The sequence below is a fragment of the Opisthocomus hoazin genome, chromosome 15 (assembly GCF_030867145.1).
Source record: "Opisthocomus hoazin isolate bOpiHoa1 chromosome 15, bOpiHoa1.hap1, whole genome shotgun sequence".
Taxonomy (NCBI): Eukaryota; Metazoa; Chordata; class Aves; order Opisthocomiformes; family Opisthocomidae; genus Opisthocomus; species Opisthocomus hoazin.
The window spans coordinates 13,851,879-13,876,081 of record NC_134428.1 but is presented as its reverse complement, the minus strand read 5'-3'; the positions used below and the strand labels follow the sequence as shown (position 1 = coordinate 13,876,081).

General features: G+C 56.6%; 3 protein-coding genes across 5 annotated transcripts; 2 read left to right on the top strand and 1 right to left on the bottom strand.

The window, feature by feature from the left end:
* Positions 1-1,623: 1,623 nt before the first annotated feature.
* EME2 (essential meiotic structure-specific endonuclease subunit 2) lies at positions 1,624-7,598 on the top strand (the record flags this gene model as incomplete). Its single annotated transcript, XM_075436050.1, is given in 10 exon segments — positions 1,624-1,732; positions 2,545-2,678; positions 3,652-3,784; positions 4,454-4,533; positions 4,580-4,593; positions 4,641-4,770; positions 5,386-5,477; positions 5,925-6,047; positions 6,049-6,111; positions 7,262-7,598. Coding segments are annotated over 10 exon segments (1,113 nt in total), but the record flags the coding sequence as incomplete, so codon positions are not given.
* A 942-nt stretch (positions 7,599-8,540) lies between these two features.
* Positions 8,541-17,826, bottom strand: SPSB3 (splA/ryanodine receptor domain and SOCS box containing 3). Of its 3 annotated transcripts, none has more exons than XM_075437029.1 (7): positions 17,773-17,826; positions 16,192-16,340; positions 13,366-13,543; positions 12,408-12,595; positions 10,440-10,542; positions 9,865-9,990; positions 8,541-9,552 (listed from the first exon to the last, which is right to left on the bottom strand). In XM_075437029.1, the coding sequence occupies exons 2-7, from the start codon at positions 16,318-16,320 to the stop codon at positions 9,203-9,205; spliced, it is 1,074 nt and encodes a 357-aa protein (XP_075293144.1). In that variant the 5' UTR covers positions 16,321-16,340; positions 17,773-17,826; the 3' UTR covers positions 8,541-9,202. The 3 variants fall into 3 exon arrangements, with proteins under 3 accessions (XP_075293144.1, XP_075293146.1, XP_075293145.1); XM_075437031.1 differs by having other exon boundaries at positions 17,806-17,825; XM_075437030.1 differs by lacking the exon at positions 17,773-17,826 and adding an exon at positions 17,564-17,624.
* A 346-nt stretch (positions 17,827-18,172) lies between these two features.
* NUBP2 (NUBP iron-sulfur cluster assembly factor 2, cytosolic) lies at positions 18,173-23,022 on the top strand. Its single transcript, XM_075437033.1, has 7 exons — positions 18,173-18,245; positions 19,473-19,591; positions 20,308-20,506; positions 20,841-20,995; positions 21,238-21,348; positions 21,662-21,731; positions 22,339-23,022. Exons 1-7 carry the CDS (start codon positions 18,224-18,226, stop codon positions 22,482-22,484), a joined length of 822 nt encoding a protein of 273 aa, XP_075293148.1. The 5' UTR covers positions 18,173-18,223; the 3' UTR covers positions 22,485-23,022.
* Positions 23,023-24,203: the final 1,181 nt, after the last annotated feature.

The following is a 24,203-nucleotide window of genomic DNA, read 5'->3' as shown; positions in this document are numbered from 1 at the left end:
TGTTCCTCCCCAGGTGCAGGACCCTGCATTTGCCTTTGTTGAACCTCATCAGGTTCCTCTCTGTCCAACTTTCCAGCCTATCCAGGTCACGCTGAATGGCAGCACAGCCTTCCGATGTGTCTACCACACCTCCCAGTTTGGTGTCATCAGCAAACTTGCTGATGGTACATTCTAACTCTTCATCCAGGTCATTGATGAAGAAGTTGAACAAGACTGGGCCCAGTACTGACCCCTGGGGGACACCACTTGTCACCAGCCTCCAACTAGACTCAGCACCACTGATGACAACCCTCTGAGTTCTGCCATTCAGCCAGTTCTCTATCCACCTCACCGACCACTCATCCAGCCCACACTTCCTCAGCTTCCCTAGGAGGATATCATGGGAGACTGTGTCAAAAGCCTTGCTGAAGTCGAGGTAGACAACATCCACGGCTCTCCCTTCATCTACCCAGCCAGTCATGCCATCGTAGAAAGCTATCAGATTGGTCAGGCATGATTTCCCCTTGGTGAATCCATGCTGACTACTCCTGATAACCTTCTTTTCCTCCACTTGCTTGTTGATGGCCTCCAGGATAAGCTGCTCCATCACCTTTCCCGGGATGGAGGTGAGGCTGACAGGCCTGTAGTTCCCTGGGTCGTCCTTCTTGTCCTTTTTGAAGATTGGAGTGACATTGGCCCTTCTCCAGTCCTCGGGCACCTCTCCTGTCCTCCAGGACCTCTCAAAGATGATGGAGAGTGGCTCAGCAATGACATCCGCCAGCTCCCTCAGCACTCGTGTGTGCATTCCATCGGGGCCCATGGATTTGTGGACGTCCAGATCGCTTAAGCGATCCCTCACACAGTCCTCCTCGACCAAGGGAAAGTCGTCCTCTCTGTAGGCTTCTTCTCTTACCTCCGGGGCCTGGGATTCCTGAGGGCCAGTCTTAGCACTGAAGACTGAAGCAAAGAAGGCATTCAGTAGCTCTGCCTTCTCCGTATCCTCCGTCACCAGGACACCCGCCTCATTCAGCAGCGGCCCCACGTTGTCCCTAGCCTTCCTTTTGCTGCTGATGTAGTTGAAGAAGCCCTTCTTGTTGTTTTTGACATCCCTTGCCAGCTTCAATTCCAGGTGGGCCTTGGCCTTCCTCATGGCATCCCTGCACGCTCTGACCACATTCCTGTATTCTTCCCAAGTGGCCTGCCCCTCTTTCCACATTCCATGGACAAAGGCAGGATGCTGTTGTCCTTCTTGGCCACCTGGGCACACTGCTGGCTCGCGTTCAGCCGGCTGTCGACCAACACCCCAAGGTCTTTTCTGCTGGGCAGCTTTCCAGCCACTCTTCCCCAGGACTGTAGCGTTGCATGGGGCTGTTGTGCCCGAAGTGCAGGACCCAGCACTTGGCCTTGTTGAACCTCATACACTTGGCTTCCACCCATCAATCCAGTGTGTCCAGATCCCTCTGCAGAGCCTTGCTACCCTCGAGCAGATTGACACTGCCACCCAACTTGGTGTCATCTGCAACTGACTGAGGGAGCACTCAATCCCCTCATCCAGATCATTGATGAAGATGTTAAACAAGACTGGCCCCAAAACCAAGCCCTGGGGAACACCACTTGTGACCGGCCGCCAGCTGGATTTAACTGTCCTGTGCCTGCAGCAGCCAGCCTTGCACCCTGAGGTCCGTCCTACCCCGGGGAGCGGCTTGGGGCTGGGCCGGGCAGTCCCACTGGCAAAGCTCCCTCGTAAAACAAGGTGCTGATATTTTTTAAGGTGGACAAGCAGCATGTTCTTAACCCTCCTCTTGCATTCTTAGAAACAGCTTGTTGGAACATCTCGAACATATTCAGTCTAGAGCAGGTATCTGTCAAGGAAAACAGTCCAAACGCTTGGTTTGACGAGGTTACAGACAACTGTAAGGAAGGTTCCAGATGGATGGTGTCGACTCACAGTCGCTATGATGGACAGTACTTGCAGAGCCAGTAATTAAGGGTACATTGTCCATGGACTGCCTGGTGACATCCCCATGTGTGTCCAGCCTGGCTGCTGGAGCAGCAGCATGCACAGGAGTGGTGGGAACGGGGCTGAAGTGAGCGTGGAGGGAGGTGTGACGGGGCTGGGCATGGGCGGTGGAACCTGGCTTCCTCGCGCCTAATTGTTCAGCCTGTTGGCTAATTTCTGTCTTATTTTACAGAGAGAAATTTCAAAAATAATTACATTTCTACAAATTTAATAAATGCAGATCCTGAGGAAACAGAAGACCCAGCTTTGAAATTTTGCCTTTAATAACCTAGAATGCGCGAGCTGATTTTGAGAGTCATTGTGGCAAATTGCCTGCCACTGTCCAGGTACCTGGCTGGGGTGAGAAGGACAAGTTATAGGTGCCTGCAGAGATGGTCAACGATGAAGTCAATCAGTTAGCAATCCAGCCAGCAAGCACAAGCACCGTAGGAAGGAAGACATCCCACGCTTGCAGAATTCCTTGTTTCGCACTTGCTTTTTCGTTCTTGATTCATGTTGATGAAATAGCTTTTTTTCTGACATCTGTATTGTTCTGTCGTCCACAGGTCTCAAAGATCCTGGCTCAAACACTTGGGTGAAGGTTTTAAGTTCCTTGGACTATAAATATTCTTCTGAGCCTCAGGCAATTCCCTGCAGCATAACCTGGAGGAGAAACACGCCAAACACTCTGTCCCCTCCAGTGAGTCCTTCTCATCTCTGTGCGTGTCAGCTGGCAGCTGATGTGCTGTGGGGAGAAAGCCTTGTCTTACCTCTCTAGGCTGGGCATCAGAGTCCTCAGCCTCAGAAATGCCCATTACTGGTGATCAGTTAGCCTGGGGAACGGAGCTGGATCTGATTCTCACACAGACTATTCCAAAGCCAATGTCTTTTAAGCATCTATATCTCACTGGTTTAGGCAGGTGGGCACCTAGGGGGAGCCCAGGGAACCTGTAGTAAGCAAGAATGAGATCACTACACGTTGTTTATACAGAGGTTTCGCTTGGGCACTCAGCAGTCTTTCCAGCGCACATGCTGTGCATGGCATGCTGCAGCTGGGAGAGGCTGGGCAAATTTTCTGCAGGGCCCCTTGTTAGGAAAGCCCAGTGATTGCTTCTTGAACCCCCTCACTGGGAACCTGAAATGGCACGTACCTTCTAGGACCACATATGGTTCCCATTTTGGTTTGGTTTTGGAAGGTTCCGTGTCAAACGGTATCCGCGTGGCAGCGGAGGCTGAGGTAGGCTGTTCTCGTGCTCACCCCCACTACAGGAATTTCAGGCAGAGGCAGAACTCTGTTTCTGCTGTTGCTGGATAAAACATTGCTGATGCTGTGGTCATATAATAGACTACAGATTATGTAGGTTCAGATAGCGTGGCCATCTAACAGTGAGCGCAGTGCAGACAAAGCCATTTTGTGTCCTTTTGTCTTGGTTAGCAACTTCTGCAGTTGTCACTGCTTTCCTTGCCAGGCTATTTTTGCTCTTTCAGTGACCTGCTTGCTCGGAGAGGGTTTTTACCTTGCAGTTCAGCTTTGGCCTTTCCCCAGCGTAGTATGGACGTAGCTGTGCAGGTGATTGTGCTTCTTACAGTGTGGGCTCTGCACAGGTGGAGACTTGCTGTCTATTTTCATGCTGGACCTCTGCTTGTGTTGGAGATGATTTCATTTTCTTCAGGATGGCCCCATGGCGAAGGCTGAAGAGGAGAAAGAGGTGTTGGTAGAGCTAGAAGGTTTTCATAAGTGCCTCTTTTCCTTAAGCCAGGTGATACGGATCTCTGAGCCAGACCTACACAAAGTGCTCTACAGCAGTCGCTGAACACGGGAGGGGAGGGAGGGCTCATTCAAAGCTGTCCTTGCTCCACCCTGAAACAAAGCTGCGTTACAGAGGGCAGTGGTTTGAAAGGAGAGAACTTGTGGGAGAAGCCCTATCTGACTACAGCAGGAGGTCTTTAGGGATGGTACGCAGGCGCCTGCTGTTAACCCCAGCACAGGGTGCTGCTTTCCTCAGAGGGGAGCCGGGCAGGCCTGACTTGCCTTTCCTTGCTGCTCTGGCTGAATTGCCCTTCTGTTCCCAGCACTGTGTGCTGCTCACCAAGTACGGAGAGCTGTTCAGTGCCTGGAGCCCTGTTCTTGTCCCCTGAATGTCCCATTCGTGTGCTGCTCCCAGCGCCAGGGTCCTTCCTGTCCATGTCTGTGCATGGCAGAGGGATCCGTGGTGATGGTGTGATCACTTCCAGAGTTCCCCACATAGATGCAGCGACAGTAGCTCGGTCCATCCTGTCCTGTCTGGAGTTTTTCTCAGGGAGAGCTCTTGTGTCACCACCTCCTGGGCTCTTTCTCGCTTAAGCCTGTGAGGATAAATTTTACCCAGAGTGCTATGTTTAAAAAAAAGTCATCCATGGCCTGTTGAGTTCTGCCACCAGAGGAACCGTGTGGCTCTCACCATGGTTTTGGGTCTCCCCTTCTCTCCCCCGCAGGGGAGCTGCTGCCAGCCGGCGGGCAGGTGGCCTGGAGCAAACTCGACACCTTCGTCTCCAGCTTCAAGTCAGATTGGGAGGTAGCATGTGTGGGTTGGTTAAGCCTGGCCTTTTCCTCTTGATCAGACAGCAGCCCTGAGGTGTGAATATGTAGAGCTTGTGTGTGAGTGGTGTTTCTTGCTTGTAGGTGTAACCAGGAGCAGCACAGGCAGCAGGCACCGAGCCCTGGAAAGCAGAATCCCAGCTTCCAGCCTGGCCCAGAGCTGGCTGTGGCTCAGGAAGAGATACTGGAGGTAAAACTTCTTACAGTGCTTGAAGTTTTGTGTTGCTTGGAGTTGAGCTGTGCAGAGCAGGCTCCCGCTGGTGAGCTCTTGTGTGTAAGGAATGCTTTGCCAGGGGAGGTGGTGGCTGGCTTGGGTCAGGTTGCATCCGTGTGCGTCCTCCTTCACCCTGGCTGGCAATGGGATTGCAGAGGCGCTGCAGACTTCAAGGCACAGTTTGGAGCCTCCTTTTCTTAAAGACCCTGGTTCAGAGCTGATCCAGCCTCCCTCCCCAACCCCACCAAGAACTGCCCGGCCAGCTGTGAAAGGAGCTGTTGGTTCTCGCTTGGGTCTGTGCCTTGCAGAGCCTGTGTCTCACAGCAGAGCAGCAATGCTCCTCGTGATGCCGCAGCCATCATAAACTAGGTCACACACCACCTAAACCCTTGCTTTATATCGCTTGAGCTAAATTCCTGCCCTGCTTGAGTAACCCCCAAAGAGGGTTATGACTCTCTGCCTTACTGGGAGCTAAGAAGGATGAGCAGGCTTTCCTGCGGCGCTGTGTAAACAGAGCTAATGCAGGCAGCCTCCTCCCCTTCGAGCCCCAGCCGAGGGATGTGTCCTACCCATGCGCTTCCCTTATTGCTCTCGCCGGGTGCCTCGGGCGGCCAGGGCTGGCACCCTGTGCTGTTCCTAGGCACGTGGCAGGAATTGGGCCAGCGTGTCTCTGCGCTGACGAATGCAATAGCAAAACGCCCGTACAAGTGAGTCGTGTGGCTGGACTCGGTCACGTCCCAAGCCCAGAGCTTTGGGAAACCTCAGTGGAAGTTTCAGGAATGTTTCCCTATGGCTGCCAGCCTGTCCTTGATGCCATCAGCGTAAGGGCCCAGACTAGATGTGGCTCAAGATCATTTTCAGTCTCTGTGCCCACGAAAACCCTCTGTTCTTGTGGTGAATGTAGTGGTGATTCAGTGCTGGGAAAGGAGGGAGAATGATGGCCTTAGGAAAACCTTTTCACCAAGATGTTCGGGAGCTTTCCAGGGAAGGAAAGAAAATTGTGAGAGGAAAAAAACATCTGGGCAGACAGAGGTTTTAGAAGGAAGCCCACTGCTTCATGCTAGGGGAAAGCTGCAGCATCTGGGGTCTGCAGGCCTGTGCTCAGTGCACGCATTGGTCCCAGGTCTTACTCTCCGCAGTCTGTCTTTCCGCAGGAGGCAGCTGGAGTTGCAGGAGTTGCCTTTCTGCACTGCTGGGGCCTGGACCAGCGGGGTACGAGTGGAGAAGGATGGTACAGGGCTCTGGCAGTTGTGGAAGAGACAAATCCAGTGGTTTAACAGTCAGCCCTGCAACAGCAGCAGCTATAGTGGAAGCATATCCCTCCCCAAGCCTCCTGTTACAGGTAAGCCCTCACACCCCTCTGTGTCCTGTTAAAAGCCTGGAGGATGAAGGCAGGGAGGGCTGCCATGTGCCTCCTCGCTTAAAGGTCTTTGTTGATGCAGCAAACAATCCCTGAGTGTGAAAATGGCTCTCCAGAGAGGCAAGGCTTGTCTCCAGATGGCCATTTGACTTGAACCATAGCTTTGCTTCAGCAGCATCTCCTTACCCATCCTGTTAGCCCTTCCAGGCCTCTCCCTGCCTTGGTCTCACCTCCCAGGACCCCCTGAAAGCATCTCTGCATTTTTGCTTGGTGATGCATTTGGTTGCCCACCCCAGCCAGTGCAGCTGAGGGCCTGTTGGATGCATCCCACCACCCTTGTCCAACATGGTCTGTCCGTCAGCTTTGCTTGTTTATACTTGAAATGGGTGATATCTCAGGTGGCTGCCGCTACAGTCCAACAGCTCCACATCACCCTCAAGTAGAAAACATGTGTCACCCCTACGAGTTGTGAGGGATTTCCACAGGACACTCGAGCTCTGTCACCCTGCTTGCTGTCACCAGTGGCACACCTCACACCTTCCTTGCTCTTCTGTTGTATGATCTTGATTCACCTCACTAAATTCTCCCTCTTCCTACTCCCCTTAGCCTTCTGTTGCTTCCTGAGCTAGACTGGCTCAGCGAGGTGCTGGGGGAGCAGAATTAGACTAGAATGCCATCTAACCCTTCTGACAGCAGCTTAGCCAATTTATGAAGACACATTTTTATCAGCAAGTGCTTCTTTTTGTGAGCATTAATCACATAAGCTCTTTCCATTAGATCAGAAACTGTGAGAGAACTTTTTAAAAAAAGGTCTCATGTAGTCATGAGTCTCCTCTCCTTTTTCTTCCCCTGGAGCTTTGATCTCTGTCCCTAGCACAGCCTCTTCAGAAGAAGTGGCTTTACAGCTCTCTCCTTGTATGTTGGAGGGGCAACACACAACTCTGAGTGTGAGATCTGTTTACAAGCGATAGATCTTGTTTCTTCTGAGCTTCATCCCCTGATCGTGGTATGTTTGGATCAAGGCTCAGTCATGGATCCTCACTGTAATGATGGGATTGAGCCTTGCAGGAGAGATTGGAGTCTTCTCTTAGAGCATCTGTGCTAACTGCTTCCTTCTCTAATGTGCTCAATGGCCTATGAAGAATGCAGCACAGAAGATGAAAAACGACTCCTGCTGAGCGACATCCCGGTGAAACCAGACGTCAGCAGGAAAGACTGCCGTGTTGGGACAGACATAGCCCGCCACATCTACCTCTTTGTGGTATCCACCGCTCCTGACCTTGTCCTGGACCCGAGCACACAGGGGGACCGTGGACCGTGCCAGTCAGCCTCCCTGTTTTCTCTGCCAAGGCTCAGCAGGGGCTGAGCTGCTGCTGGCACGGCAGGGCTGCTGGGAGCCCGGCCAGGGGTAGCAGACGATCCTGTTGCAGAACAATGACTAGCACATCAATAAATGTCTTGTTACAGATGCTTTCTTCAGCCTTGAGGCTTTCCATTCCTCTTTTAGCTGCCCCAGCTTTCCATGCCCCTGTCTGGAGAGCAGGGTGTCTCTTACAAGAGCTAAGGAGTGGCTGGCGCAGGGGCTGGATGTGGAAGTGTTTGTGAGCTGTCCCTGAGCAGCACAGGATCTGCTCCTCTGCTGATGTTGCAGATACAACAGGAGGAAGCGGAGATGCCAAACACAGCCACTGAGGTGGGCTGCGGCTGGGTCAGCCCTGGGATGGGTCCCCCGAGCCAGCCCATCCTGGCAGCCTGATGCAAGCCAGGCAGCGAGAGCTGCTTGAGCACCTGAGCCCTCCTCTTGCTGCGCAGTTTGTTCCCAGCCAGTGCTTGAGTCTTCATCTGCAAGGAGCAGCTAAAGCGCTTTCCCCTCCTCTTTCCTATCTAATATCCAGGGGTATCCCAAATGCAGAAGAGCCGGGTGGCTCTCCTGCCTGCCCTTTGCTGGCAGTGATACCAGGCCACTGCTGGGTGCGTTGCTGGCCCAGGCTGTAACCCAGCCTTTCCCCCAGCGTAACCAAGAAGCTTTGCCAAGGGCTGTTTGGGGCACAGAAGCTATGTTGATTCTCAGGCTCCGATATGGGGGTTTGGGGTTGTTTGTCCCAGCATGACCTGCCAGACGACAGGCATTATAAAACCCTGCAGCCTCCCTGCCTATGCGCAGCCACAGGCGTCCATCTGGCTCCGCTGAAGATCCACTCCAGTCAGACTGGTGTTTTAGTGGGAAGCACAGGAACCCTCCCCGGGGCGGAGACAAGGTAATCTCTGCTGCCTGTATCTCCTCTAGATCAGACAAACAAGTGCTGCATTTAAAACACCCCTCCAGGCTGGTAGCTGTGCTAGCATGGCTGTTTTTGACAACAGCCTTCAGATTCCTGCCTTCAAGGGGCTTAAGAAGGACCAAAGACAGTTTCTACTTTTATTGTTACAGTTTAATAGTCTTTGATACAGGAGAAGCAGCAGGAGCCAACATGCAAAGCAATCAAAGTCCTCGGGGCTTGACAAAGATCACCAACAGCTCAACTTGTATAAATAACTGCTCTTTCACAAGAGCGATGCAGATGCATCTCTAGGAGCCCTCCATGCTGCTGCTCGATCATGCCCCACAGTGCGACAAGTTCATCGCAGATACCAAACCAACACAAAACAGTTCAGAGGAGGGGGCTGGTCTTTGATTTTGTCTTTTGAGGAGGTCAGTTGTGTGACTGGAGTCTAGGATGCTTTGAAACCGGGAGGCCACCTTAAATCTTGCCTCTGCCGAGAGTCTGCAGAGCAGAGGGAGCCTTCAGGAAGAGGCGATGGCCTTGAGAGCAAGGCAGGAGATGAAGCTCCAAGAGGTGCCTGCAGCCTACCCGTTTCAGAGAGCTGGGACCTCTGTAAGCCCACGGGTTTTTTCAGTGCATCTGACAGATGTCTGGGCTAAAGATCTCCATCAGTGTCAGAGGCATCTTTGCAAACCAGTAGAAACAGAAGTGCCCATGAAGAAAGAGGTGCCTCAGGGCAGGCCAACCCTCGCAGGCGGTGGAACAAAACCCCACCAGACTCCCTCACAGCAGTTCGTCTGCAGAGACATTATGTCCTCCTGCACCTCTTCCTTTGGCAGGCCTCTGCGTCTGAGCCACAGGAGCTGTCTGAGTCGCTTCCAGATGAGGAAGAGGAGGAGGAAGGCTTTGATGTGCTACAGTTCATGCTCAGGACCCACCCTAGTTTGTTGTGCAGCACCTGCTTGAGTCCTGGTGGCAATGGCAGCACCTCCAGTGTGTCCACGTAGTCGGGCAGGAGCTGGCGCAGGCGGTAACAGCAGAGATACTGGAGGGAGGTGCAGCTGGCGCAGGAGCGGATCACTTTCATGCTGCTCTTGGCTGCCGTTGAGCACACCATGGGGTAAAACTTCTTGTTCTGCAGCTTCGTGGCTGCAACCCCTGCCAGGGGACAGCGTCAAGAAGGTTTCACATTAGTTTTCACGAGGTGATCTCACTCCCCCCAGCTTGCCTGAGCCTGTTCACTACAGAGCTGTTGGAAAACCCTTGGAAAACAGCCTCTGGAAATCCCAATCTGTTAAACAACACAGGTCACCTTCCTCCCACTCACTTGACACCTTGGGTCTTCCACTCTGCCAGTGTTTTCTCCGGCAGCCCCACTGCAGCCAGACTCTCAGTTCAGCCAGCACAGTACTGCTCCCCGCTGCTCCCCGTCCCTCTGCCTGCAGCCGCTGCGGCTGCCCTTGCTCTTACCTATGCACTTGCGGTTTTTGAAGAACGTGAGCGTCCCATGCCACGTGTCCAAATGCACCCCAATGATGGAGCCCTGGCCAAACCTCGAAGAGAAGTTGGTTTTGTCTCCCTTGTGATGCAGTAGTCCTCAAAACAAAAAAAATGCCATTCAGTGGAAAACCTGCACTCCAGAAATTCATCCCAACTCCTGCGCTGCGAGTTCCCACTGGTACAGCCTCGTCCAGTGCCTGAAAACTCCTCCTGCTGCCTGATCCCTGCCCTCCCACCTTAGAACGGGAGATCAAAGGCGGAAAGCTGAGGCTTTGCAATGCCAGAGCACAAGCGGCAGTGCAGGCACCCTGGGGGTTCACGCACCGGTTCTAAGGGGTCTGCAAAATGCAGGCAAGGCGAGATGCTCCGAGAGCTGAAAGCTGCCGGCAGCCGCCCCGGTTGTCATTAACAAAGGCACTCACAGGCCTGGTGGCCTTTTTGGCCTCAGTCCCATCCAGACTGCTTCATTCTCAACCCCTTAGGACAACACTTCTGTCCACTGCTGCCCTTCCAGCCCCCCTGCCCCCTGCCCCTGCCTGCGTTACCTGTGTAGGAGAGTCCCCAGCTGTCCTCGTCCTTGCCCAGCAAGCTGCAGAAGGTGTGGCGGTACTTGTCCAGATTCACATCCGACGTCCCGATTCCCACCATCTGGGACGCAAGGCCAGGGACAACACCACAAGCTTAGCGTCTTTTCAAACACCAAAGCACAATCCAGACTCCACCTCTGGCTCTCCCCTCCTTTTCTCGGCACAGGGCAAAACACCCAGAAGCCCTTGGTGAAGCCCAGTCAGAGGCCCCACACTGGAGCTGAAGGCTCCCAGCTCCAATCTCCGTTCCTAAGGGAGGAGGCCCAGCTGAACTGCTGGAGAAGCTTGCTGTCCTGTTCACAGAATCAGAGTGGTTTGGGTTGGAAGAGACCTTATAGGCTATCTCATTCCAACCCCCTGCCATGGGCAGGGACACCTTCCACCAGACCACGGTGCTCAGAGCCCCATCCAGCCTGGCCTTGAACACTTCCAGGGAGGGGGCATCAACAAGTTCTCTGGGCAACCTGTTCCAATGTCTCACCACCCTCACAGCAAAGAATTTCTTCCCAATATCTTATCTATGTTCTTTCAGTTTAAAACCATCACCCTTTGTCCTGTCACTACACTCCCTGATAAAGAGAGCCCCCTCATCTTTCCTATAGGCCCCCTTTAAGTACTGAAAGGCCGCACTGCCATCTTGCCAGAGCCTTCTCTTCTGCAGGCTGAACAGCCCCAGCTCTCTCAGCCTTTGGATCATTGTTGTGGCCTCCTCTGGCCCCGCTCCAACAGGTCCAGGTCTGTCCTGTGCTGAGGGCTCCAAGGCTGGACGCAGGACTCCTGGTGGGGTCTCAGCAGAGCAGAGCAGAGCAGAGGGGCAGAATCTCCTCCTTCGCTCTGCTGGACACACTGCTGGGGATGCAGCCCAGGATACGGTTCACCTTCTGGGCTGCGAGCGTACATTGCCAGCTCACGTCCAGCTTTTCATCCCCCAGCACCATCAAGTCCTTCTCAGGGCTGCTCTCCATCCCTTCATCCCCCAGCCTGTATCCATGTTTGCGATTGCCCCAACCCAGGTGCAGGACCCTGCACTTGGCCTTGCTGAACTTCATGAGGTTCATGTGGCCCCACCTCTCGCTTGTCCAGGTCCCTCTGGATTGCATCCCTTCCCTCCAGTGCGTCAACCGCGCCACTCATCTTGGTGTCATCGGCAAACCTGCTGAGGGTGCATTTGATCTCACTGTCCATGTCCCTGGCAATGTTCAATAATATTGGTCCTAATATGCACCTCTGACGGACCCACTCATCACTGGTCTCCACTTGGACATCAAGCTGTTGACCACAACTCTTTGACTGCGATCATCCAGCCAATTCCTTATACACTGAGTGGTCCATCTGTCAAATCCATGTGTCTCCAATTCAGAGACAAAAATACCGCTTGGGACAGTGTCAAATGCTTTGCACAAGTCCAGGTAGATGACATCAGTCACTCTTCCCTTATCCACCAACACTGTAACTCTGTCATAGTAGGCCACCAATTTGTCAGGCACAGTTTGCCCATAGTGAAGCCATGTTGGCTGTCACCAGTCACCTCCTTATTTTCCATGTGCCTTGGCATAGTTTCCAGGACGATCTGCTCCACAGTCTTGCCAGACACAGAGGTGAGACTGACTGGCCTGTAGTTCCCCCAATCTTCCTTTTTTCCATTTTTAAAAATGGGGATTACGTTTCCCCTTTTCCAGTCACTGGGAACTTCACCAGTCTCCCACAGCTTTTCAAATATGATGAATAGTGGCCTAGCAACTTCATCTGCCAGTTCCCTCAGGACCCTTGGATACACCTCAGCAGGTCCCATAGACTTGTGCAGTCAGGTTCCTTAGAGGGCCCTGAACCTGATCTCCTACAGTGGGCAATACTTTATTCTCCCAGTCCCTGTTTGAAGAACACTGGACAGTTCTGCATGCCCGTAAGCGACTCTGCCCCACGTACCATGTCTGTGCCGTAGACTGGGGAGGTCATCTTGATCTCCCAGAAGTGCTGCCCATCTGCCAGCTCTTTGTTCCCCCGAATGGCGGCGGTGCCGCAGCTGTACTCCATGTGGAAGTTCACCTTACGGTTGTCGCAGGTCAGCAGGGTGGCTGTCGACTTATTCAGGTCATCCCACACCCAGTCGAAATCTGTTCAGGAAGCACAGAGGGAACAAGGATGGTTAGAGGCCCTCAGAGACCCATCCCCAAGCCAAAGCAGAGGCACACATTGGTTTTGAAGGCCTGTCGGGGTTGTTACTCATCTTTTTTTTTAAACAACTTCAGAGGCTAAATCCTAAGCTGTGCACGGTGGAGAGTTGTTTGAGGCCTGAACTATTGTGCAGTGTCCCACTGGGCACTGTTCAGTGCTCTGAAGCCGAAGCTGTCGGCATTAACCAGTTCCCATTTTGGCTAACACGGGGGTTCACAGACCCAGGTGGAGCCTCCTTTTATCCTACACTTCTCACAGGCTCAAGGGGTAGCTCCGCTATGCCACATGCTGTCTCAGCCAGGCCAAGCCCACCCTCTGCCAACCTCTCCCTCTGCCCTGAGCACGCCCTGCCATGCAGCCGGGCACCCTGCCAGGGATCAGCGGTAAGAGGGCTGTAACCACGAGGGTCCGTTTCACTGGTGGCCTCAGCCGGATTTGAAAGCAGGTCCCCAGAGGTGAACTCTGATACGTTAACAAGTTCAGGACTTAGCCCTTGAAACATCACAGGAGGCTCGTGCTTGTAATCTTCCTACAGTCTATCTGGCCTTGAGATGTAAACACAGGAGCACCGTACGCTGGGACAGAGATAACGGCCCCCGTGGAAAGCAAAGGATCGATGCAAGGGTGCAGCCCACGCCACCAGGCCAGGACTGCACCCACCTCAAGCCCCAAAGGACTACAGGGGGCCCTTGGGGAGCCCCTTCCTTACACTCGTCCTCCTCGCCGCACTGGCAGTCCTTGACGCGGTGGAGGGCGTGCAGACTGGAGCAGTAGGGCGCTTCGCTCTGGCTCTCGCAGTTGCAGTAGGACTCTCCGGTCACTGGGATGGCGCTCGGGATGGAGGGCGAGAGGGAGGAAAACTCCGGCTCTGAATCCGAGTCGCTGTGCTGCCGGGGAGAGCAGAGGAATGGTCACTACTGAAGGCCCCCAGGCTCGGGGAGCTGGGCTGGCAGAGATCTGCGAGGTCTCGCGCGCCGCAGAGCTGTGCGGGGAGGTCCCCAGGCTCGTGCCAGAGCCGGCAGCAGCACGGCTGCATCGTGCCCCGGCCTGGCCCGCCACGCAGGGAGGTGAGGGGCTGTGCCAGTCCAGTCACCCTGCTTTAGGACCTGGCTAGCACCTGTCTGAGCTGCAGAGACCTCTCAGCTCCGGGCACTCTGTGGAGCAGGTATGTTCTTTGTGCCTGCCAGGGGCAAGGATCTGTCACAGCAGGCAAGCAGAGTGACAGCCCAAGTCCTTAACACGTGTATTTTTAAGCAAACCCCAGCCAAGGCATTGCAAAAGCAGAGCGCACTGCTGCAAACTACTGCTCGAGAGCACCTGGGAGCTGATGGAGGAGGAGGAGGAGAAGGGACAGGAGGCCAGGCAGGGGAGAGGGCAGAGCAAAGGGGAACCGATTAAGCAGTACGGCTGCAGCTTCTCACGCCAACGCTGCGGACAGGCCCACAGGGAACCCATGGAAGGATTAAAAGGCTTTTGTTTATTTTCATGCATGAATACAAAAATTTGATTTACTGTTCCCCAGTGCCAAGAGACTAAAGTGTCTCTGCACTGGACACTGTATGAGTCAAAGCCCCGTCTCGCTCCCTGTATTACGGGAGGGCTTGGTGTTGCCTAATGGAGTCTCTTACAGAATCACAGAATCACAGAATAGTAGGGGTTGGAAGGGACCTCTGTGGGTCATCTAGTCCAACCCCCCCTGCCGAAGCAGGGTCACCTACAGCAAGCTGCACAGGATCTTGTCCAGGCGGGTCCTGAATATCTCCAGAGAAGGAGACTCCACAACCTCCCTGGGCAGCCTGTTCCAGGGCTCCGTCACCCTCAGAGGGAAGAAGTTCTTCCTCATGTTCAGACGGAACTTCCTGTGCCTCAGTTTGTGCCCATTGCCCCTTGTCCTGTCGCTGGGCACCACTGAAAAGAGCTTGGCCCCATCCTCCTGACACCCACCCTGCAGATATTTGTAAGCATTTATTAGGTCCCCTCGCAGCCTTCTCTTCTTCAGGCTGAACAAGCCCAGTTCCCTCAACCTCTCCTCGCAGGAGAGATGCTCCAATCCCCTCACCATCCTTGTAGCCCTCCGCTGGACTCTCTCCAGTAGCTCTTCATCTTTCTTGAACTGGGGAGCCCAGAACTGGACACAGTACTCCAGATGAGGCCTCACCAGGGCAGTGTAGAGGGGAAGGAGAACCTTCCTCGTCCTGCTGGCCACACTCTTCTTGATGCACCCCAGGATCCCATTGGCTTTCTTGGCAGCCAGGGCACACTGCTGGCTCATGGTTAACCTGTCGTCCACCAGGACACCCAGGTCCCTCTCCGCAGAGCTGCTCTCCAGCAGGTCCACCCCAAGCCTGTACTGGTGCATGAGGTTGTTCCTCCCCAGGTGCAGGACCCTGCATTTGCCCTTGTTGAATCTGTTACCACAGATTGCAGCGAGTTACGCTGGGTTTACACGCTAGTCAGGTGTACCTGCTCATTATTCACCCCCATGGCAGACTTTGTAAGCAATATTTAAAGACAAAAGTCCTTTAGATTCATGTTCTTGTAGCCGTGTAAGACAGTGGGACTTGAAATCACTCAGGCTTACTTACATACTGCCCAGCCCTCCTCCAGCCTGCATACCAAAAAGCTTGATTTCTGTCCTTCACTGGACCTTCCTAACTACTGCTATCTAGAAATCCAGCTGTTCCCATTACCGCAGAAACACAAAGCTACTCTGACTGCAGAGAAAAGGCTTATTTTCTGGGAGGACTGTGCCTGGGTTTGGACAGCGTGCTCTGGCAGTGGCCTCGTAAGGGTTTAGCCTAGCTCTGAAGCTCCAGGAGCAGTTCCTTGTGTCCTCACCGCTGCACAGGGAACTGAACTCACACACTCAGGAACTGGGGAAAAGGGTGAAGAACAGCAGAGGTGAACGTAAGTCACTCTGCACACCGCTTGACTGACTGCTCTTCCTGCTGTGTTCCCATCTTCCAGCACACCTGGATCCTCGAGTGACTTGCACATTACAAAATGTGAGAGAATTTCAGTTTGCAGACACCTAACTTCATGGACTGAAGCAGCCCCACTCCCTCGACCGCCGTCTAACAGCCGCACAAAGACCAGAAGTTAGCACAGCCGTACAGCGAGCCAGATGGGAGAACTGATCCAGTTTAAACACATCTTCAGATCACTACTTAAAAAAGAATATTTTAAAAAATACTGTATCTACTTTATGTACCACACACACACTTTATATGCTTAAAAAAGCATTTAGCTTAATATTGATCAGCTAACGACAGAGCTGTGGTGCACAGCTGGGGAGCAGACCATGGGCAGCTCAGCCTCCCCTCCCTTGGGAAGATGTGCTGGGAGCCCCACGCCCCACTGTACAGAATGGAGGAGGCTCGTTAGGCAGCTTGTATATTTATTGGCTCTTTTCCGATTTTGGCCAGTTCTGTGTGCTGAAGCACTAGCTGCTCAGCCCTTGAGTAAGTGCCCACTGTCGGGGGGAGAGGCCAGTTTTCCCTCGTGTCGCTCCAGAGCCCCCCGAGTGCCAGCCTACCTGCCCGTCGGAGTCGTAGCCCCAGCCACGTGCGCTGGCGGCCAAGGCGACCGCCCGGGTGTCCACCTCGCGCCGCACCCCGCTCAGGACGAAGTGCCAGGCCCTGCTGCTCCGCGGGCGTCGCGCCATGCTATTCCGAGAGAGGTAAGCTGGGAGGGCAAGGGAGAGGAGGTTACACACAGCAGCCACGTCCCGCTTCTGCTCACCAGGCTCTGCCCCCTGAAGCAACCTCCCCCAGGTCACCATAGCCCCCCCGGGGAACGGATCAGCACGAACCACGTCTGCACAGGCACCATCAGTGCATCAACTGACGCAACGCAAGTTCCTCTTGCACTGCGAGCGTCTGCAAGCTTCAACCTCTTTCTCCATGCACAGTCAACTTCTCCCCAAGCCCACATGCTAAACTGGCTCCCAAAAAACACTCGCAAGACCCAGTGGCAGCAGCTGCCCCCTCCACAGCGCACAGATCCAGCGTCTGTCTCTGACCGCTGGCCGGGAGCACGTCAGGATCGCCAGCCACCGAGGCACGGCCTCCCGGGCGCCCGGTCACCCTCGAGCAGCTCGCTGGGCTCCGCCCGCCCGCCCCGGGCCCTGCGTGGCTGAGCTGCGGGTGTGTGTCTGCGGGGAGGCCGGCTGTTCACCTCCGAGCACTGCGAGAAGACTCTGCTCTCAGCGTCTGGAGCGGGGAAGAGACCGCTCCCCTACTCGCTGAAGGGAAACCGGCCTTCTCACAGACCTGCCCCGGCTTGTCTCAAGAGCAACAGACAGAAGCAAAGCAGCCGCTTCCGCGGCCCGACCCAGGCGGGGGTATCACCCAGAGACAGATCCCCACGGGCTCCTTCCCTGCGTGCGCCCCGATGGACCACGCCAGCTCCAGCCACCACGCGGGAGCCGTGCGCCGGGCGTGACGGGGAGCCTCAACGCTCAGTCTTGCTTCCCCTGAAGCTCATCTTTGTGAGACACAGCTGCCGCAGGGCCGTGCCCCCTCTTCCCCCACCGCTTGAGCCCGCTCCTCTGCTCGGCCTCCCCGCCGCAGACGGCCGCTCCGCCGCGTCCCGCACTCGCGGCAGGTCAGCCCTCGCACACGGGAATCCTGCCAACGCGGCGGGGTCAGCCCCATCCCGGCGCCCGCCGCAGGGAGCCCGTCCCCGCTCCTCCCGCTCCCCGGTCCCCAACGGGCCGAGCCGTCACCGGTTGTGGTGCCCAGGGATGCTCTGAAGAGCTCCGGGGGCCGCGCGCCCCCCCCCCCCCCCCCCCCAGCCGCTCCTCCGCGCTCCGGCCCGCAGGCTGGCCCCGGCGGCTCCACCGCGGCAGCGCTCCGGGTCGGGCCCCGGACGGAGCCCCCCAGCCCGGCCGGCCCCTACGCACCCACCGAGGCGGGGAACCAGCGGCCCGAGGGGGTGCCCAGGGCGGTCGTCCGCGGCCTGGGCCCCTCTCACCAACGGCTCCCGGCCCGGCCCCAGCGGCAGGCGGCCCCGCCGGAGGGCGGGCACCGGAGCGCCGGCCCGCGCAGCTGAGGCTCGTCCCGGCGGGGCCTCGGCTCCCGGGTCCCTCCCAGGTCCTCCCCGCGCCCCGGCGCACCTGCCCGGCCCAGCCCTGCCGCCGTGCTCTGACCTACTTTCCCCCTCCCGGGACATAAACAATCCTCTCTTGACACCGCCCCCCAGGCACCCATTGGCTACGTCCGCGCTGCGTCCCCTCGCCGTTGGCTGAGCGCCCCGTCGCTCACAAATAAAAGAGGAGGGAGGGGGAGGTGCCTAAGAGGAACAGGGCTTCAATGGCTGCGCCGTGCGTCACTCCTCGGAGAGCCGCGCCATTGGGTGCCATCGCGGAGGGCTAGCTTGCGTCACGAGTGATATTCCTAAGTCTATTGGCTGACGGAAGGGGAGTCAGAGAGTTGGATTGGCTATGAAGCCTGGGGAAGCGGGTTCTCGGTGAGCCGACGGTCTGCGATTGGGAGAGGTGCCTGCCAGTCCTGGGGGCGGGGCTTTAACCCGGCGGAAGGCGGAAGCGGGCGGCGCTAGGTAGCAGCATGGAGGAGGCGTCGGCAGGGGGTGAGCGGCAGTGGTGGGGCCGTGGCCGGGCTGGAACCGGGACCGCCGGGCTGGAACCGGCCTGCTGCTGGGCGGGGGGACCCCGGGGCGGCCCAGCTCACCTCGCGGGGGACCTCCCAGCCCGGGGTGACCGGGCCTGGCGGGGGGGCCCAGCCCGGGGTGACCGACCTGGCAGGTGTTGGGGCCCAGCTTCTGGGCGGTCCCGGGTGACCGGGCCTGGCCGGGTGCCGCAGCGGCGGGGCCCGCCTCCTGGCCAGAGGAGCTCCGCGGCGCTCGGGCCGGGGACCTGAGGCGGCGGGGGCCGGTTACCGGGTAGGCCTTGCCGGAGGCCAGGCCTGGCTCTCGCTGCGGGGCTGCCGGTGTCACCGGGCCGCGCTCCCCAGAGCGCCTCGCGGCCTGGCTCTGTCTCCCCCACCCACTCCCGGTTATCGCGGCCGAGCGCCGTTACCGTCGGTGGAGCTGCGGATGAGGTCTGCCATGGTGCTTGCGGGCTCCATGCCGTCGGTGCCGGAGTGGCGCGGGGCCGGGCTGGGCCCGGCGCGATGAGTCAGTGGCCGGCAGTGACGGGGCACCGGGGAACGCGGGGCCGGGCGGTGTTTGCCTGGCTCGGCCCGGTCCGACGCTCCGCCGCCTGCGCAGCCGTGGGCTGGGGAACCGGTCTGGAGCATTCCCCGCTCTCAGCTCTGCTTGGCGGGATGTGGCGGCTGAGCCCCAGGCGGAGGCCCGAGCGATGCTGACAGCACAGCAATAAACGGCACGAGGGCTGGAGGGGAACGCGGGACTGCGGGGAGGCGGCTGGTGCGGTGCGGAGGAAGGAAACACCAAGGGCCTGACCTCACCGGCAGCCTCCCAGCCATTCCCTGGGAGGGCCCGGGCTGAGCCTGGCATAGGCTCAGCGTGACGAGCCCCTGTGGGTTTTTATTGCTTTGCTGCCCAGTTGCTGCTGAGGTCATCGGGACAAAGCCTTTACTCACCGCAGGCTGTTTACTGCTTTTCTTGTCCCTTTTCTGATGATGAAGGGCTCTGGCACACTGCCCTCTGCTTTCCCTCTCCCTTACGCTTAAACCAGACCTGCTGGTGTGGTGACAGCCCCCTCACCCCCAGCGGAGATGCGTGTCTCTGCGTGGGCCGGTCAGGTGCTGCCGGCTTGCGTCGGGAGAGACTCTGATGCCTCGTTGCTGCTCCTGTTAGAGACTGATGGCTCCTCGCTGTTCTCGTTCCTCCCAGACAGAAGCAACCTGGCCGGGGTGCAGCACATCGTGCTGGTGCTCTCCGGGAAGGGCGGCGTGGGGAAGAGCACCATCTCCACTGAGCTGGCTCTGTCGCTGCGGCACTCGGGGAAGAAGGTGAGCGAGGGCCTGTGGGGTGCTGGGCTCTGTCTTCTCCTTACCGACCTCCAGGTGGGCTGGGTTTTGCTCATCCTTTATGCACGCGTGTGTGTCCTATGCGGGCAGCATATAGATCCTCTGTGTGAAAGTGCTTTTTGTCATAGTGACTCGAGTGTTTCTTTTTTTCTGTGCTTGCCTGATCCAGCACAGGTAACTGCAGTTCACTTCCCCTTCATACAAGAGACTAAATTTACCTGAGATCCGTTGTTGGTTTTGAAGCTAAGGCACTGAGAAATGGCTTTGCTGGTTTGTGGTGTAACACACACTCGCTTTGTGGAGTGAAGTGGGCGAGCTGAAGGATGGTGTTACGCTGGGGACAAAGAGGAGCAGTGTGGGCGTGAGGCAGGCTGAATTCCTTGAGGACTTTTTGAAGGCTCTGTGGAGCCAGTGCCACTTGGATCCTGACAGGTGTCCGACATAAAGATCTCCCCAGAGTGCCTGGAAATGGCCGGGAGATGCTCCTTGGAGGGAAGGAGGCTGGGAGAGCAGTCAAACTTTAAAGCAGTTCTTTGAAACTGTGTTTCAAATCTGGCTGCTGAGTCACAGAGCCCTTTCTGTAAAGTGCTGCGAGCGGTGAAAATTTGGACGCCGGCCCCCCTGCCCAGGGAAGGAGTGCGGCCAGGTGCTGCTGCTGTGCTCAGCCGTGTCTGAAGGCTCTGCCTTGTCACCTGCAGGTGGGGATCCTGGACGTGGACCTGTGTGGCCCCAGCATACCCCGCATGTTCAGGGTGCAGGACAATGATGTGCACCAGTGCGACAGCGGCTGGGTCCCCGTCTTCGTGGACCAAGACAAGAGCATCTCGCTCATGTCCATCGGCTTCCTGCTAGAGAAGCCGGATGATGCCGTGGTGTGGAGAGGACCCAAGAAAAATGGTACCAGTTGTTTATTGCTGTTGGTGGCCACCTTCCAGTGCAAGGAATCTTCTGTGAACTCTCCTGGAGGGGGTGCTGGCTCCTGCTGGGGGCCAGGCTTTTCTGGGCAGGTAGTTCCTTGGAGGAACAAGGCTCCTGTTCTGCAGGAGTGGGTTCAGATCACTCGGGTGGGGAGAGGGCATCTTGTGTTGTGCTGGCAGACAGTCCTGCTGTCTTTCCCCGGCCCCTTGTCACTCAGGGTGCCTCCTGACCCCTGCCCCACCTGGCCCACGCAGGGGGCACCTGATGAAACCTGCTTGTTTAGGGGTGTTTTCTGCCCCTTTTATTTCTGTAGCTTTGATCAAACAATTTGTTGCTGACGTGGCCTGGGGGGACCTGGACTTCCTCATTGTGGACACGCCGCCAGGCACATCAGACGAGCACATCTCCACGGTGGAGGCCTTGCGGCCCTACAAGCCGCTTGGAGCCATCCTGGTGACAACGCCCCAGGTAGGACAGCTGGCTGGGGCTGAACTGGAGTTCCCAGGCAGGCTTCTGCCTCCGGGCCTGGTTTATGGGGGGGGGGGGGGGGGGGGTGTGTGTGGAATATACACCCCCGGAGGGTGTTCACACAGACCTGTCCGTGGCTGCTTATTCTATGTTTCTGCCTCTCGTTTGATGCACACCTGCTCCAAACCCATGGTCCGTCTGGACAGACGGACACCCCTAACCACTGCTGCTCTCTGATGCAGGCCGTGTCTGTGGGAGATGTGAGGCGAGAGCTGACGTTCTGTAAGAAGACGGGCCTACGGGTTCTCGGCATCGTGGAGAACATGAGCGGCTTCGTCTGCCCGCACTGCTCGGTGAGTTGGTTGGGACCGCTGGGCTATTGCAGGTTCTTGTTTGTGATGGGGTGTTGTAGGACGTGGTGCTTTGGGTGGAAAATGGGCAGATGCCGCAAGGGCAATGCTTTGAGCTGGGGAGATGAGAAGCTGCTTTGTGTCAGCTTTGGAAGAAACCACTGGCTCTCTTTTCCTAAAGAGAGCGAGGGTGAAGGCAGTGCCCCGAGGCTGGAAGGTGGAGGGGAGCTGGCTCTGCTCACGTGCAGGCAGCGCCTGCCCTGTCGCACAGGGCCCTGGGGTTTATGACTCACTGCTTTTGCTCTTCCTCCTCCAGGAGTGCACAAACATCTTCTCCAAAGGAGGAGGTGAGGAGCTGGCCAAGCATGCTGGGGTCCCCTTCCTAGGTGAGTGGCCTCTTGAGCACAGCTTTCCGTGGTCAGAAGTGATATCTCCGTGGTGCTGTGGGGGTGCTGGAGCGGAGGGATGCAGCGTCGCAGGGATGGGCAGGCTGGGCGCTGGGTCCCTGTAAGCCCCTGGCACCCGGTCAGAGGCAAGGTGTGGTTCTTGCTTTGCTTCTCTGCCATCCAAACCGCTCGGAGTAGGCACCTGTCCCTGCTGGGGCAGAGGCGGTGGTGATCAGCAGCCTGCTCTGGCTGTTGACATAGCGGTGACAGAGTGAGCCAGGCTGAAGCTGCACAGAGCCAACCTGAAATGCCCTGGAGCCTCCCGGAGAAATGGGGGCTGTGGGCTGAACCCTGCCCACCAGATCGGGGTGGGATCAGGGTAGAAGAGTGTCTCTCGTGAAGCACCGTGATGGGGTCTTGGACTTGGAGGAAGTGGCTGCAGGTGAGAAATAGCTCCTGGAGAGCTCAGTGGGGATTGTGGTTGCTCTCTGTCCTGCTGCTTCTCTAGGAGTTGACTCTCCTGTCAGGGTATTTCTTTAATTCTGACTCCAGGCCTTTGCCCTGCAATGAGCAAGCAGTCACTCTCCCCATTCCTTCTACCCCACAGGCTGTGTTCCCCTGGACCCCCAACTCAGCCAGAGCTTGGAAGAAGGCAGAGATTTCATCCAAGAGTTTCCCAAGAGCTCTGCCTTCCCTGCCTTAGCTCACATCGCCCAGCAGGTCTTGGATGCTTCGTCACAGCAGAGCTCCTGAGGGTGATCCGGAGCTGGACTTTGCTAGCAGAGCCCCTGGCCTGGCAGCACCACCACAAAGAAGCTGTTTGTCTATAAAACTGTCTCAGCGGAGGGTGACGGAGGGAGGGAGGAGCACAGCATCGGTGCCGCTCACGGCAATCCAAAAAGGGAAGCACCACTCAATCCCCCTGGATCCGAAGAGACCCTGCCCAGGCGCTCCTGCCCGCGCAGCGGCAGCCTGCTGCTTGCCTTCTCAATGTGAAAGTGCTCTGTCCAGGCGGTACAGTTGTTCCTGGCCCCATGCACGCAACGCCTTCCCCCGCAGCCAGCTGTTGTGCGGGTGCTCGGGGAGCTCTAGCTTGTGTCCATGGCATCTTGTATGCTGCAGTGCTTCTGGCGAGCACCCGGTGCAGCTATGGTGGCAAATGCCATCGACTGTTCTTCCTTCACTGAACCCAGACGGCACCCATCATCCGGATCGTGGCTCCATGCTCTGCTGCCTTCTGCCGCTTTCCTTGTGTGACAGATTAAATGGTACTTGGCTTGGTGGCTGGTAAGTTCGTGCTGGATGCTCTGATGTGGACCCAAGCCAGGCCACCTTGCTGTGACGTCTCGGATCACTGGTTCCTGATGGGCCGGTGAGGGCATGGGATATGCTTCACATGAGAAAATGTTGTTAGGAGATCTGCCACCGTCTGAGGTCTGCATCCCGCTGTGCTGGGAGCAACGCCTTTTTGGTCTGCTGGGGCTTATCATGACTCAGGAATATTTTTAAGGGTTCCAGGCAGTAAACACTTTTCTTAAAATCTAAGTCTGTGACATGTTTTTCCATGGCTTCAAGCCTCATTGTAGCTGTGAGTCTTGGTATTACAAGCACTTCACGTACATCTAGGTATTTTCTGCTTTTCCCCTGTTTCCTTGTGGGGGTTCAGCTAAATCTTTCCTCTTTCCGCACCAGCTTCAAGATCCAGCCAGTCCCTTGCCTTGCTGAAAGCTGGCCCTGGCAGTCCTGTGCGAGATGCTTTGCCGTGGCTGTTCCCCACACCCCTGCCACATGTGGGGCTCCTGGGTGGTTCCTGCCTCATTGTTCCGAGTGTCCTTTTCCCTTGAACCTCCCTCCATGGCCCCAGAGCTGCTGCTCCCGTGGGACCTGCCCTGCTCTTGCAGGCTCGAGTTAACCTGGGGAAGCAAATGAAGGTGGTGTCCTTGCATCTTATCTCCCTCCCTCCTGGACTCTGAGCCTCTCCTGCCTGTGTGACCTCTCTACACTCACGCTCGCCCTTGCAGCACTGGTTTGGGGATGCAGGGGCAAATTGCAGATTTCTACTAGCCAGACTGGACTATAGCTGGCAGCTGTCACTTGGAGGAGAGCAGGAGCAGCATCTGCCCCTGCCCACGCTGCGCCTGCAGCGAGGACTCGCACCTGACCAGGTTTTCCCATGTGCAGCTTCCCTGGAAAATTTTGTCTGACCTTTGATCACTTATCTGGGATTTGGAGAGCTGGGCAGCAGGGCTGGAGTCTGACCAGACTGTTGGCTGCTGCGGGGTGGCCGGTCACCTCTCACTCCCTCCCTGGGCACCTGCCACCCACCTGGAGCTCACTGAAAACTTGCTGCAAACTCCTCCGGCACCCTGGGGAGCCTGTGCTCCTCACCCTGTGCAAGCCCTGAGGAGCTCCCCTAAGAAACCCCAGCCAGCTGCAGCACGTGCTTTGGAAAAAACATACTTACAAGATGGG

Bases quoted from the DNA above. Each gene is read 5' to 3' on its own strand.
- NUBP2 (XM_075437033.1), top strand. From the start codon at position 18,224: ATGGAGGAGGCGTCGGCAGGGG. The intron at 18,246-19,472 runs GTGAGCGGCAGT...CGTTCCTCCCAG, and splicing joins GGAGGAGGCGTCGGCAGGGG to ACAGAAGCAACCTGGCCGGG. The intron at 19,592-20,307 runs GTGAGCGAGGGC...TGTCACCTGCAG, and splicing joins TGCGGCACTCGGGGAAGAAG to GTGGGGATCCTGGACGTGGA.
- SPSB3 (XM_075437029.1), bottom strand. From the start codon at position 16,320: ATGGCGCGACGCCCGCGGAGCAGCAGGGCCTGGCACTTCGTCCTGAGC. The intron at 12,596-13,365 runs GTAAGGAAGGGG...CTTCCTGAACAG, and splicing joins GTGCGGCGAGGAGGACGAGT to ATTTCGACTGGGTGTGGGAT. The intron at 9,553-9,864 runs GTAAGAGCAAGG...GTCCCCTGGCAG, and splicing joins CAAAAACCGCAAGTGCATAG to GGGTTGCAGCCACGAAGCTG.